Genomic DNA, 14,061 nt, shown 5'->3' with positions numbered 1-14,061 from the left:
CGACCGTCAAAGAAGAAGCAGCTTGGCAAGTTAACCCACAAATGAAGAAGAAACAGCAACTTGTTGTGTATGATTTAAAAAGACCAGCAATGATGGAAGTAAATAAACTGTGACTTGTTGCAGTTTGAGTTAAATCACTCCTCAACTTGGCTCATCTTTGTTTTCACCGTCACAAACGGAAATACCTATGACACAGTTTTTTTTACCTGATGGGAGGGGTTCTGGTGGACCAATCACAGCGCTTGCGGTCTGCGTAGAACTGACGCGCTGTTAAAATTTTTGCGAGGTGCACTTCAGGCTACGCACAGGCTACGGATAGCCTACGCTGTAGCTACGGCGTAGAACTTGCACACGACTATAAATCGGCTTTAGTTCGCTTATAGGGAGAGCCGGGCTCTGATTGTAAAATCATCAAACACAATTCTGCAATTTATCAAACATCTCCATAAGGTTCTGTATTTCTCAAAAGAGCTTTTACCAAAGGTGACTTAAAATACATATTTATTAACACATACCTGTATTTTACATTTACAAGATTTGTAATAAGTCATAAGCAAAAATATTTTTATGCAATTTTTCGCATTCCTATTTTGCTACAGTAACAAATGGTGATTCACCTTCATGTGGACTGTTCTCTGCACTGATGCCACAGGCAGACGTGCCAAACCTGAATGAAATTCATCAACAGAAACAAAGACTTAAAAACAAACATCACTTTCATTTACACAGACTGACAAATGTTTTAAATATTAAGAATATAATACATAGAATACGTTTTTTACACAAACAAAACATACAACAATAAATGTGCATTTTTCAATACAATTCCTTTGTACTGTACAAAGCAAAATGTAAAATGTACAGAAATAAAAAAAGAGTTATATGACTGAGGTAAATCATTGAGCATTGGTCCATATTAGGCTTTAACATGAATTGTTTTAAAAGCACATGGTTTTTTTTACATGTAAAATGCTTCAATTTAAGAGAATACTCAAAAGTATTTACTGTACAACAAGTACTGAACATAAAAAGGCTTCATTACAGAGACTTATACAGAAGAAAAAACTGATCAAACGTGTCACAAGACTAGAATAACCAAACAGCAAAGTACCCAGAACTTCCTTTAAATAAGAGGAAATTTATATCTTTTTTTTTTTTTTGCAAAAATCTGCACTGGAACTTTTCTATATTTTAAGATTGCGAATAGCAATAAAGCACAAACCTTCATAAAACAGAGGCACTTGTATTGCATCATGCACTGGAGGGCACAGTGAGTTTGAAATCTGGCTTGAAAATCACAGTATAAGTATTCATGAGACCTTATGTACAACATTCATTCATTGAGTTAATGCTATATGTGACTTCAATGACAGCATCGAGCTGTGGCGCTACAGAAGAGTGAACACTTTTCCTAATATAAAATACTGCACATTCAAAATGACACCGCTGTTTGTATATTTTGCAAACTTACATGGCACACCAGTTGACAAACCTCAGGACAATAAATTGATTTGAAGTTGATGAGACGGTGGATATACATCTATAAAACACAGACACTTGTGTTTTTCGAAAGGAACATACTGAAGGCTGCTGGTGATTGTTGCATGTCTTTAGAGTAGTATTCAGTAGTATTCAGCATCAACTGTTTGCATCTTCTACCTAAATTCTCTCAAATTGAGATTTCCACTTTATACACTTAAGCCAACCACAATATTTGGATTCTTAGTAAATATACATTTCCATATGCAGCCATATTAGCCACTGCTCTCTAATGTATATAAAAAGAAAACTTAAAGTGCATTCATACACTCTCAACATTCTCTCCCTCCAGATACGACAAAATATTAACTTACTGTTTAGACCAAATACCGACATAAAGAAAGCTACACAAGTCCACAAGATACTTTGTGGCTCAATTATGATTGATGGCATGTGCAATGTCAGTATAATAACGAAAACAGCACTATAAAAAGTATCTACAGCGAACTAGAAATAAATGGCATAATATTTAAGTTTCAACCTGTTCAACTACCTTGAAACATGTACAGAATTCAATATACGCAGCATTCAAGACCTCGTCTGGGGTTCTTGGAGCAAAAAAGTTTTACAGCTTTCATTTCGCTCTGAATAGGGCTACATATATGCGTGCTCAAGTTTCAACTAACTGACAATTCAACAAGAGAAAAAATATGTCAAGTGTAGCATTTAGAGGTGCTACTATAGCTAGATTGGCCAGCTGGCCTTTCTTTGCTTTCACGGCAAGTCACGTCTCTTAAAGACTGCTGAATCCAGCCAGCTATAAAATGCAATACAGAATGAACTTGACTGCGCTTACCTTTACAATTTACTTCTGTCTGTGTCTGGAAAGTTTTTTATGAAAGCATTCCAGACAGACCCGCGTCACAAACAAACAATCAATATAAACAGTTTTTCCTTTAAGGCTCACCTTTTCGACATGCAAACAAGTGATACATAGTGACTCAAAATCCACAGAGACACTTTTTACCAAATATGGTAAACATATGAATGATTCAGAGCACTGGCACTTCCTGGTAACATGAGACATTGCGGTATTTATACATACACACATGTGTAACCCTATAAATGAATAGATCAGCATATCAATATACATAAGCAAGTAGGCTATATACAAAAAACACAACACAAAAACGGTCAAGTCCATCTTGTAAAGCACAATACACTGGCTAGTTAAGAGTGTGGTCAGCCACCAAACAACGGGTTGACTCACATCCCAGAGGACCTACTGTATAGGTTTGAATCCTGTGGTAAAGGTTTCTCGAGGTGGTGTTTTATGATTACAATGAATCTTCTTACGGACCTCATTTTCTTCGCGAGACCAAATTACACCGGTCGCTCAAAATTCCTGGCAGATCCTTAATGTGATGTCCTGTTAATGTGCTGAAGTAAGGCTCCACGCCATCATAGATCGATGGAGGAACAGGCAGTGCACAATGAGAGATGAGACAATGTTGCACTATATCTTGATGCCCTCTTGTTGGCAGAGCTGTGACAGAGACTTCTTCACACGTAGTGCAGTGAGCCGAGCCGCTCCATTGGCATACCAGCATTCCCTCATGATCTTCGCCATCACACGCAGGGCCTGCCGGCAGAACACCGATGTATTATACACATTAGTATCACATTATACACATTAGTATCGCTGGCCATATTTCAATGACAACTCTACATACTGTACGCCATTGCTGCATTGCTTTTGGGACTACTAAAACATTTTACTTGGGTAGGTTAGATGTACTCTGTGTATACAATATAGTTTGAAGGACCTTTAATACAGAGAGAAGTATTAAAGGTCCTTCATCCTTTTTATCTGAGAGCACAGTCTAGACAACTCATTCTGTTACACTCTTTAAAAAAACCTGCACGATATACATTTTTAATAAACATTTTTAAAAAGTTAGGGTTGAAATTGGCGTTGGGTTTGGTGACAACAGCATCTATGTCAAAGACACGGTCACATAATTTGATGGTTACAGAATTCATTTATACCAGGACTTGTTTTGTATACTCATCATGACCCCCCAAAATCCCTGTTCGATTAATTTTTTTTCCAAATCATCAGACGGCAATATAAAGCAAGTCTGTACATACTCTATAGGGAAATAGATCTTTTAAATAGGTGGATGAAGTGAAACCGCATAGACCTGATATTGACATGCAAACTTTATAAAAACTGTTTTGAACTTGACAAAGTTGTGTGTCAAGTGCCAAAATGGATAAATTGACTATAATGTCTATCTGTAATGGGGCTGTCACGATTATGTAATTTAACAAATTAATTGACTGTTTTATTGCTTTCACATTTAATTCTCATACATTTTTTTTTGTTTGTTCATGAAATAATATTTCACACATTTTTTTTAATTAAATCTTTTGCCAGGTTTACCTCGCAGTAAATATTAATACACATAAAAACATTTAATTATTTTCAAAAAATAATTATTTTTCAAAATAAATAATGTCATATTAGTACTGAACCACATGTCTGTAGTGGCTGCAAAAAAAAAATCAATTCCTTACATATCCTTAAGAATAGCATCCTTCACTTCCCTAAATTTGGAATTGCTGGTTAAGGAACGCCATTTGATACGTCCTCATTTATACAGGCGCTGCAGCTCCCCCTTGTTTTTTTAGAGAGACTTGCAATCATTGCGGTGATCTGAAATCATCGTGATGAGGTCAAACAATCGCGATGAGACGATTATTTAATCATTGTGACAGCCCTAATCTTTAACTGTTTCCCCGCCAACGTTAAAAAAAAAAGTTGCCAGCCAGCGCCAGCATTTTTCATGATTTTCACAAAAGTTTAATGCCTTCCAGAAAATGGTTTTCTTTAAATATATAAACAAACAATATATCAAATTAAAGAACAGACCCCTCTGCTTTAAAAAAAAAAATTCTTATGTTTGGGTAGGTTTCTTCAAAAACACTCAATTTTAAGCAAAAAGCTGAAATAAATAAATTTTTGTGAAGGACTTTTGATAGAGATCAGACGCAAAGCGATCTTTAAAACATACACGGAGTTCTTTCTCTTTTACGTGAGTCGCTACTTCTGCATTGTATAAGTTGCGGAAGTGCGCCAGCTGGTGGATAATAGCGGTATTGCGGAAAGCTGGAAATTCTCGTCATTGGCAGGGAAGCGTTTTCTCTTAATTGATGAGTTATCTCGTCATTGGCGGCGAAAGAGTTAATATTTTATTCAACATGGCAGGTCAGACTTCACATAATAAAATTGTTCTCATCCGTTGTAATCATTTAAAAGAGTGCAAACATCCAAGAACAGCCATTTATTGTTGGCCAGCTTTGCCATAAAATGCCTTTTTTACTTTGGCACGCTGTGCTTGTTCTGCAGACACATAGTGAGATTAGGGACTTTCTATGACTGCAAATTGGGCATAATCTAATTCTTTTCCACAGCGGAGAAAGCACATCAAGATAAACGGAGGAAACAACGATACCTCAACTGTGATGATACAAACGATTTAATAAAGAAGTGAGAGCGAAAATAAATAAAAAAAGATTTAATAGAGATCAAGATGAAAAATGGAGAGTTTCAGGGGAACAAACAAAGAGGCTAAGGGCCCGGGTATACTTTTTTCCGCGTCCGCGTCCGGCTCGCGCGCGCACGCGTCCGCGAAGCTTTCCGAGTATACTCCGCGCGGCCACACGCGGATGGCCGCGTTCGACACTATACGCAATACAAATGATTTCTTATTCAGATTATTAGTCTAACAGGCTGTCAGGACAGCACTGATTTGGCGACATTTACAGTACATTAAAACATTAGGATAGGTGAAGAAAAGTAACAGATCCACCATTGCAAACACAGTTTAGAACAAACAACAAGACAACAAAGAACAGGAATCAAACAAACATGCTCCAGTGCTTTCTGTTCTTGGAAGAAGTAAAAGTTAAAGAAGAAAAACGATAGTGTGTGTGCAAAATGTTGTCTATTTCCTTTGTATAATTGTTTATAGTGAAGTGTGCTGTCTAAATATTTTAACGCGCATGCGCTGTTGTACGCGGACTGTACGCGCACTGTCCGCGCGGTCTCAAATTTTGGGCTGCACGCGGACGGTCCGCGCGGCCGGCCGCGGACCCTCTTGATGACGAAAATGACGTCATGCGGACGGCGCGCATACGCGGACGTCCCTAGTATACTTTCGGCTTAAGTATGTGGAAGGAGGCGTATACTGTACCTCACAGCTCTGCCACCTGTTAGGGATGTTGGCACGAAGCTTTTGATCACAAACTACCCGCTTCATGTCCTCAACTGATGGGTCAGAGGGAACGAGGTCATAGTAAGGGAGCTGGTAGTCCTCATGGATGCCTGCGTGGAGAATTCAGCCTACATTAATTTTTTACACGCATTTCCAAAATACATATAAATACAGTGGGTCAAAACGTCTGAGACCACATATATTCGTGACCTAAAAATATGAATAATACGCAAATATGTGACAATAACCATGCTAAGTTTTAACCTTCATACAAAAGATTTGATTTCCTGGATGATCCTGCAACAACAATGTAATCCAATTGAAAAAGAAAAAAAAGTTTAAACCATAGCCTACTTCTTAAACTCAATGCATTAAAAATATATTGATACATGAAAGAATGGTGTAGAAGCCCCTAAACTTAATCCCAGATCTAACCCTAACATCAACACTAAACCTAACCCTTAAATCTCCAATGTTGTTCCAGGAAAAAAAGTGGCACTATATATCCAAGGTTCACCTGTTGGTGCTGACTGTCTCTTACCTCCGATCGAACACCTGCGCGCGATCTCCCAGAACACCAGACCTAAGGCGTAGATGTCTGCCCTTTTGAAAGACTCGAAATGCCTCATGTTAATGGAGTCATCCAGAACCTCGGGGGCCATATACCTGTCAACACGAGAGATGACATCACATAACCATGACATTTATTCGTCTGAGGGCCTTTTCGTGACCCGCAGTGTTGACTGATTGGAGAGCGGCCTTCTGTAAACGGAGAATTTGGAGCACGGTGACCTCACTTCAGAGAGCCGGAGGGGACGGAAGGCTGCAAGGAAGCACTCTGACTTTGCGAAGTCACATTTGGTTATCATCACAGCAGGTGAAGGCAGGTTCTCTATATTGCAATGTATGTGTGTCAGTGTTGGTGTTACTGTGCCAGCTAAGGAGTGCTGTGGGATGTGTGTGTGTCCGAGGTGCACAGAACAGTATGGACACACAACTGAGGATCTCTCACAGTGATAAGATGTGACACACTCTTGTAGTGACATCCCTGCTGCAACCATCCGTCTCACTGCATAAAAACTGCTATTAACAACATATCATTCACAAGACTAAATGTGAGGGAAATCTATTACGTTCTATTATCTATTATGTAACACTAGATTTCATGATTCTAGGTCTGCAGTATATAGTTAAGTTAAATGACATACCTATTAGCTATGATATACCTGTATCTGTCTCAGAGCCGAGTGCTGTTAAAGGCCTAACCAATCTAACACAAAGATCTACCAATTATCTAAAATATATTTTCGCATTGTGTTCGTTGTTATAACACCTGTATTTTATGTTCATTTGATAATTAAAGCTGCAAATTATGTTTGGTTACCCATAGGGATGGGACGGTATGAAAATTTCACATCATGATTATAGTGATCAAAGTTATCACGTTATCAATATTATCATGGTTTTGTTAAAATGAGATGGAAATGTTCAAAAAGAACTGATACAGTTTTATTTTTGAAAATCACAATTTAATATTTCATGTCCATGAAATTATTTCTGTGGTAAAAAAATAAATAAATCTAATAAGTTTACCATGAATGAATACAATACATTATCCCTTCAATGCCTTCTTGTGAAAAAAAAAAACTATGTTGCATGTGCGCGCCTGCATCAAACTGATTCTGGCTGGACATGATTTAACACAAGTTTTCAAAATCACGGTAATCAAACTGTAATGAAAATTAAATTTTATACGATAATACGAACCAGACGATGATGTGTTTGTCTTGTGGCGGCTACCATAGCTTCATTACGCATTTCGAAACAGAGGGGTTAGCTGTGGACTGAGCCGTTAGTTGCACTAGTCTCACCTCTAGCTGTCGTTAAAAGCTCCACATTGCACCTTTAAAGGAGTAGTCCATTTTCTTAAAAAAATCCAGATAATTTACTCACCACCGTGTCATCCAAAAGTTGATGTCTTTGTTCAGTCGAGAAGAAATTATGTTTTTTTTTTTTTGAGGAAAACATTCCAGGATTTTTCTAATTTTAATGGACTTTAATCGACCCCAACACTTAACAGTTTTAATGCAGTTTCAAAGGACTCTAAACGATCTAGGGGTGCACCGAAATTTCGGTCGCGAAAATTTTGGCCGAAAATGGCATTATCGGTTTCGGGCCGAAATAAAAATCCAGCCGAAAAAGTCAACCGAAAATGAATGTCAACCGCGCCCCTCCCATCCGTGCGCTAGCGCTTGGGTTTCACTCACGGTAATCAGTCGTCTCCCACCCCTCCCCTTTGTGCTCAAGCAGGTTTAACTCACGGTCAAGCGGTTTGCACGCGTCTTGATTAATAATGTCTTAATGTGTTAACTTTAGAGAGAGTCGCGCTAATGTTGTGTCTCATACTGTAATCCATTAACATACATTTGGCGAATAAAGCAACGAAACACAACGTAACGTTTTTATACGTAGCGACTGTTGCGCTGTTTGGGATTCGCCCTCGGTCTCTGTGTGTGCGTGCATTTAAGTGCCCTCAATAGTGCACATATGAGAGAAACGTGTTTTAAAAAAAAACAAGCAAACATAAAATCTCTCTGTTATTGACAGGGCACATATAAACAAAATTATCTCCACAGTATTCTTTTTCTAATAAAAACATTTGTTTATGTCTTAAGTAGGGTGGCCATTCGTGCCAGTTCCGCCGGACACGTCCCGAACATGTTTTCGGGTTCGTTCTCCGGAAGTCGCGTTGGTCGACTGCATACGTCATCAAGGTTTAATATTTCGGGTTTAATTTCAGAAAAGCAACCGTTACATTTCAAGGTAAGAAAGAAACTACAATGATTGTATGTCTTAAAAGAAATAAATCTAAATTTTTTAATGTATTTTAACTGAAATGTGATGACCAAGCGTGCCGCACAAGCCCTGAAAAGTGAAGCCAAAACATCTCGATCGCCCCCCAGTGACCGGTCCCAGTATAGGTCATAAAGCCCGCCTCCCCATGTTATTCAATGGGACTTGAGACCAACTAAAAAAATTAATTACACTTCAATTATCTTTTTTCCGAAGCTGGTTTCTGTCATTTACTGTAGTTTTTATCACGCTGATGTAAATTCAAATGTTTGATTTTAAAATAGGTTTGTGTTTAGTTAGTTATTTAATGATATAAAAACGGTGGTGTCACGTCATGATTGACAGCTGTGATATCGTGTGATATGCTCATTCTACGAGAGCGAGGGCGGGGTTTTGACTTCGCGCCTTCCCTTCCTGCTCACTACTGTGCATGACTGGTCCCGAAATCGCTATTGCGCAGACTCAAGACCCAAGATGTCAGCGCCATATCGGGCAACTGGCGGCTTCACTTTTCACCAATGGAAGAGAGCGAACAGGCGTCGTCCATCTTTTTTACAGTCTATGGTGATGACGTATGTGGTCGAGCAACGCGACTTCCGGAGAACAAACCCGAAAACATGTTCGGGACGTGTCCGGCGGAACTGGCACGAATGGCCACCCTAGTCTTAAGTGTATGTATAGATAGATTACAGTCAGATTAACCTACTTAAGTCTGTGTCATTAATGTTAATCAAACAACCCATGACAAAGAGACAAATAGCTCTAAAAATAATAATATATTTAATTTATTGTGTTATGATTCATTTAATTTGATTTCTGTACCTAATGCTAATTTCAGACCTTATTAATGTACAACTTTGTTCTTTTTTATAAATGTTTGCAATTTCTTTATTGTTTATTAGATTTTCCCACCTGCTTTTTGCTGATCTGAAAAATAATCTGATCTGTGCCTCAAAAACTGTAATGTGATCCAAACTGTGAGTTTTTTGATCTGTCACACACCCCTAGTAAAGTTAGTACACAGGGATAGCCATAAATGCAATTGTACTTATAATTGGCATAATCATTTCTTTCGTTGTTTCGGTTTTCCATTTCGGCCAAGAATTTTCATTTCGGTGCATCCCTAAAACGATCCCAAATGAGGCATAAGTGTCTTATTGTCATTTTTGACAAGAAAATAAAAAATATGCACTTTTAAACCGCAACTTCTTGTATATCTAAGGTCATGTGACGTGCTAGCGTGACCTCACGTAATACGTCATCACTTCAAGAGGTCACAAATGACGTATCGAATCTACACCCCAGTGTATACAAGTGTGGAAAAGAGGACCGTTCCGACGTTGTCGTATGTTGAATGATACTAAATAATGTCTTTGTGTCAGTTTATTGTTTAAAATGGTCTGCAAATGTGCGTATCATATATGTAGCATGTGACCTTTCCACGGCATTACACAATTACGTGAGGTCGTGCTGGCTCGTCATACAGCCAGGGGAAGACAAGTTGTTGTGGTTTAAAAGTGCACACCCCTTATTTTTCTTGCCAAAAATGACAAACGTTTCGCTAGATAAGACCCATATGCCTCGTCTGAGATCGTCTAGAGTCCTCCGAAACTGCGTTGAAACTGCAATAAAACTGTTTAAAGTCCATCAAATGAGAAAAATCTTGAAATGTTTTCCCCAAAAAACATAACAAAGAAAGACATCAACATTTTGGATGACATGGTGGTGAGTAAATTGGAAAATGGACTAATCCTATCCAACTGCCATAATTGTTTATTTTGAGAATACATTTGAATCAAGTATGTTTTACGTTGACCATCCCTTTTCACAACAACTACTAAATAAAATCCTAACATTGCAATAGAGGGAAGTCCACCTTCCCCAACAAAAGCCGCTGAACTTCACATCATCAACCAATGACGTTTAGAGCCACTTCCATCTAGCTGTTCTCTGAGTGCATGAATGGATGAGTGATCAGTTTTATGTCACAATCAAATAACAACAATTACCCAATATGTGGCATCTCACAAAAAGCCTCTCCGTCGCGTCTGACTCCTACAGCATCCGTCATTTCACTCGCCTTACAGAAAGCTTTAAATCGACTGACACTAATATTAAGAGGTACACAATGCCCTCAGCTCAGACAAATGCTCTTGCTACAAGCTGGCGTGGGTTTAGGTAGGAGTGCGTCTGCAACGGGGCCTAGACATGCATCAATCATTGTAAGAGGTGCCAAGGAATGAATGACGAACCTTTTGGTGCCCACTCTGTGATTGGGTGCGATATCGATGGTGTCTGTGGCAGAATCGTGGCGCACTGCCAGGCCCAGGTCAGCGATGCAGCAGGTTCCATTCTTCTTCACCAAGATGTTTTTGGATTTCAGATCACGATGGGCAATAGCAGGCTTACCTGATAGAAAAGGATAAATAAAAGGAGATCTATCATCTAATTATATAAAGCATATTCCCTTAAAAAGGGACAGAAAAAATATCCATCACTGCATTTAACACAGGGATTAATCTCATCTCTTTCATGTTGAATACTATTGGTGTTTTTCCATTGTCTAGTATGGCATAGTACAGGTCACTTTCAGGGCGTACCTTGTACCTGATACATTTTTTAGTGCAACCTCAGTTGAGGTTCCAAGTGAGCCGTACCGATGCTAAAATGTGATGTGTAAACACTTAAGATCACTGATTGGTTTAGAGAGAATCGTCACAGCATCATTGCTAAATGCAAGATTAGCTCAAGGTCAAGTAAACTTAAGTGATCCTTTGCGCTTTGTTGTACAAGTTCCCAAACTCTCTTTTAGTGGTGAAAAACAACCACATTTTGAGAATCAAGAACACCATTACATCAATATTTGCTTCATTGCTTTGTGCATTTGTGTCACGTTTACGATTATGTCACGGCAATAGAGGCGGTGCAACTTTGATGATAAGTCTATAATCCCACCCACTTTGAATCCGTATCAAACTGCAGTAGAAAAAAGCAACATGAGCCATGTCGTGCCGCACCAAGCCGTACTATGCAATGAAAAGATGGCAACTTTTTGTTTAGCCAAGTAGCCCTGCCCACATTTAAATATCAATATCAAAATCTCACTTAATCTAACTTTACTAGTATATTAAACACTAAAAACATTTATACATATATACATTTAGCCATTAACAAATGCTTTTATCCGAAAGCAGCAAAGCGATTCATCATATAAGCACTAATATGAGAAGACTGAATACATTCTGAATAGCTGCGATTTTATCACGTCACATGCATTTGCATTCATGCGTGGCAGTTTTGCCATTCAAGCGTGGACAGACAAAATCAGGACATAATGCAAATGAGCAATTTTACATGAAAATGAGTGCATTATAAAAATCGTTGCAACAAAAGTCAAGCGGTGTTTATATTGTGACTCACCCTGAGTACCCACAATCTCCATATGCAGATGAGCTAGACCGCTGGCAGTGGAGAGCGAGAGCTTAATCATGCCCTCCACCGTGACCGTGTACCGGTTCAGGTAGTCAAAGAGCGAGCCGTGTTCATGGTAATCAGAAACCAGCCACAGCTGAGTCCATGTGCCGTTATCTGAGAGTTATAGAGAGAGAATTCAACGAATGACTTGCGATTTAATGCATTACAGGGTTTGAATGCCAAGATTCTTTTTGATCAGACGCTTTTAAATGTAGAATATATAAATTAACCACTCTTTTTATGCTAAAGTATTTCATATATTTTGTTGAATGCTGGCTGAAATTTTTATTGAGAACAATAGTATTTACGCAGAGGGACAAATTACATCTTTTACATAAAAAATTGGTCGAATGAGTTTTAAAGGGACACGCCACTTTTTTTTTTAAATATGCTGATTTTTTAGCTCCCCTAGAATTAAACATTTGATTTTTACAGTTTTGCCATTCAGCTGATCTCCGGGTCTGGCAGTACTTTGGACTTTGCTGCCGTAACATGGCTGCAGGAGGCGCAGTAATATTACTCAGTGCCGAAAATAGTCCCCCGCTATTGAAAGCAACCAAGGGCACTGTTTTCGGGCACTGTGCCTCCTGCAGCCATGTTACGGCAGCAAAGTCCTTGATAATTACGGCAGAATGAGAGTATAGTTGTAGCCACATTGGCCTAGAAAATCACAACTTTTAATTTTTCGTCAGTCTTAGTACATGATGTAACTGGGTGATTCTCACGAAAACTTGGTTTAAAAAATGACAAGCATGAAAATGTAAAAATTGCTTAAATGTACTTTTGTTCCCACCAGACATTGAAAAACAAAGGCTGGAGTAAATGGGAACATTAATTTAAAAACTTTTACATATCATTTAACACTTTTTGTAACAATTTAAAAAATTAGTCCTAAAAAATCTCATTACAGCAACAGTCAGAAAACATCAACACTGACATATTTTCAAAATGACATGACAAACCTGAAAGAACATAATTTGGAGATTCTGCACATGCATTTAAAATCAAAGTATTATGCTTCTATTAATTAAATTAACATTTAATAAGCATCTGTTGCTGTAATGATAATCAAAATTTCGTGTAAGCATTCTGACAAGACAATATTTCAAATTACCTGTAAAAAAATTATCTTATCTGGTAGCCATCTTGAAGTAACTGGTCCATGTGCTTGGTCACTCAAAATCAAACTTTATTAAAATTCTGTATGTATGCTTTAACTGTTCTCAAAAAGTGTTGAGGAGGATGAGAACATCAGGCATGGACACATCATTTTCCTAATTTTTCTTCATTATTATTATACATGAATATTCAGTAAATATTTTTTCTGTCATCTAAAGTAGTCTAGCAAAACATCCATTTATTTTTTTCTTAATATTTTTGTGTTAATTTGATTAAATTACAACATAACGCATGTTCAAACACAGCCGGACACATTGCGGTAATGAGAATTTCAGCAGAAAATCAGATAAAATTTACAATTATAAATTCTTATGTTGAAATCACACATTGTGCAAGGTAGAACACAGTATTGTGTTAATTCTGATGCTTATTAATGTTACTATATTACACATTTTAAAGCTAAAATAATTAGTGCCGTGGTGTTTCAATGGTTTCGTGAGAATCACCCAACTACAGAAGAGTCGAGTTTTAAATAGAAAAAATATCTAAACTCTTTGGTCATTTATTTGCGCAATGCTAATGGTCTATTCAGATTCAATGGATTGTGCTAAGCTATGCCAAAAGTGCTACCGCCAGACCCGGAGATCAGCCGAATGGACTCCAAAACGGCAAAAATCAAATCTCCAACTCAAGAGGAGCTGGAAAATGAGCACACTTTCAAAAAAAGTGGAGTGTCCCTTTAATGGCCATACTCAAAGATAAAATCTAAACAAAAGGGTGAAAAAATACTACATGAATTAAAGCGAATGATGTCCTAATTAACTTGACTTGTTTCTACAATATTTCTTAAAAATTG

At 37.9% G+C, this 14,061-nt stretch overlaps 1 protein-coding gene across 1 annotated transcript in view; it reads right to left on the bottom strand.

Annotated features, from left to right (window-relative positions):
- Positions 1-484: 484 nt before the first annotated feature.
- tgfbr1a (transforming growth factor, beta receptor 1 a) overlaps positions 485-14,061 on the bottom strand; it is a 39,466-nt gene continuing 25,889 nt past the window's right edge. Inside the window, exons 5-9 of the mRNA XM_055202256.2 lie at positions 12,033-12,200; positions 10,865-11,021; positions 6,301-6,425; positions 5,739-5,869; positions 485-3,121 (exon numbers count right to left, since the gene is read on the bottom strand). Of these exons, the coding sequence (XP_055058231.1) occupies positions 2,996-3,121; positions 5,739-5,869; positions 6,301-6,425; positions 10,865-11,021; positions 12,033-12,200 (707 nt within the window). The 3' untranslated portion in view covers positions 485-2,995. The remainder of the gene's footprint in view (positions 3,122-5,738; positions 5,870-6,300; positions 6,426-10,864; positions 11,022-12,032; positions 12,201-14,061) is intronic.

Source organism: Misgurnus anguillicaudatus, chromosome 2 (genome assembly GCF_027580225.2).
Source record: "Misgurnus anguillicaudatus chromosome 2, ASM2758022v2, whole genome shotgun sequence".
Taxonomy (NCBI): Eukaryota; Metazoa; Chordata; class Actinopteri; order Cypriniformes; family Cobitidae; genus Misgurnus; species Misgurnus anguillicaudatus.
This window is presented reverse-complemented; position numbering and strand designations above follow the sequence as displayed.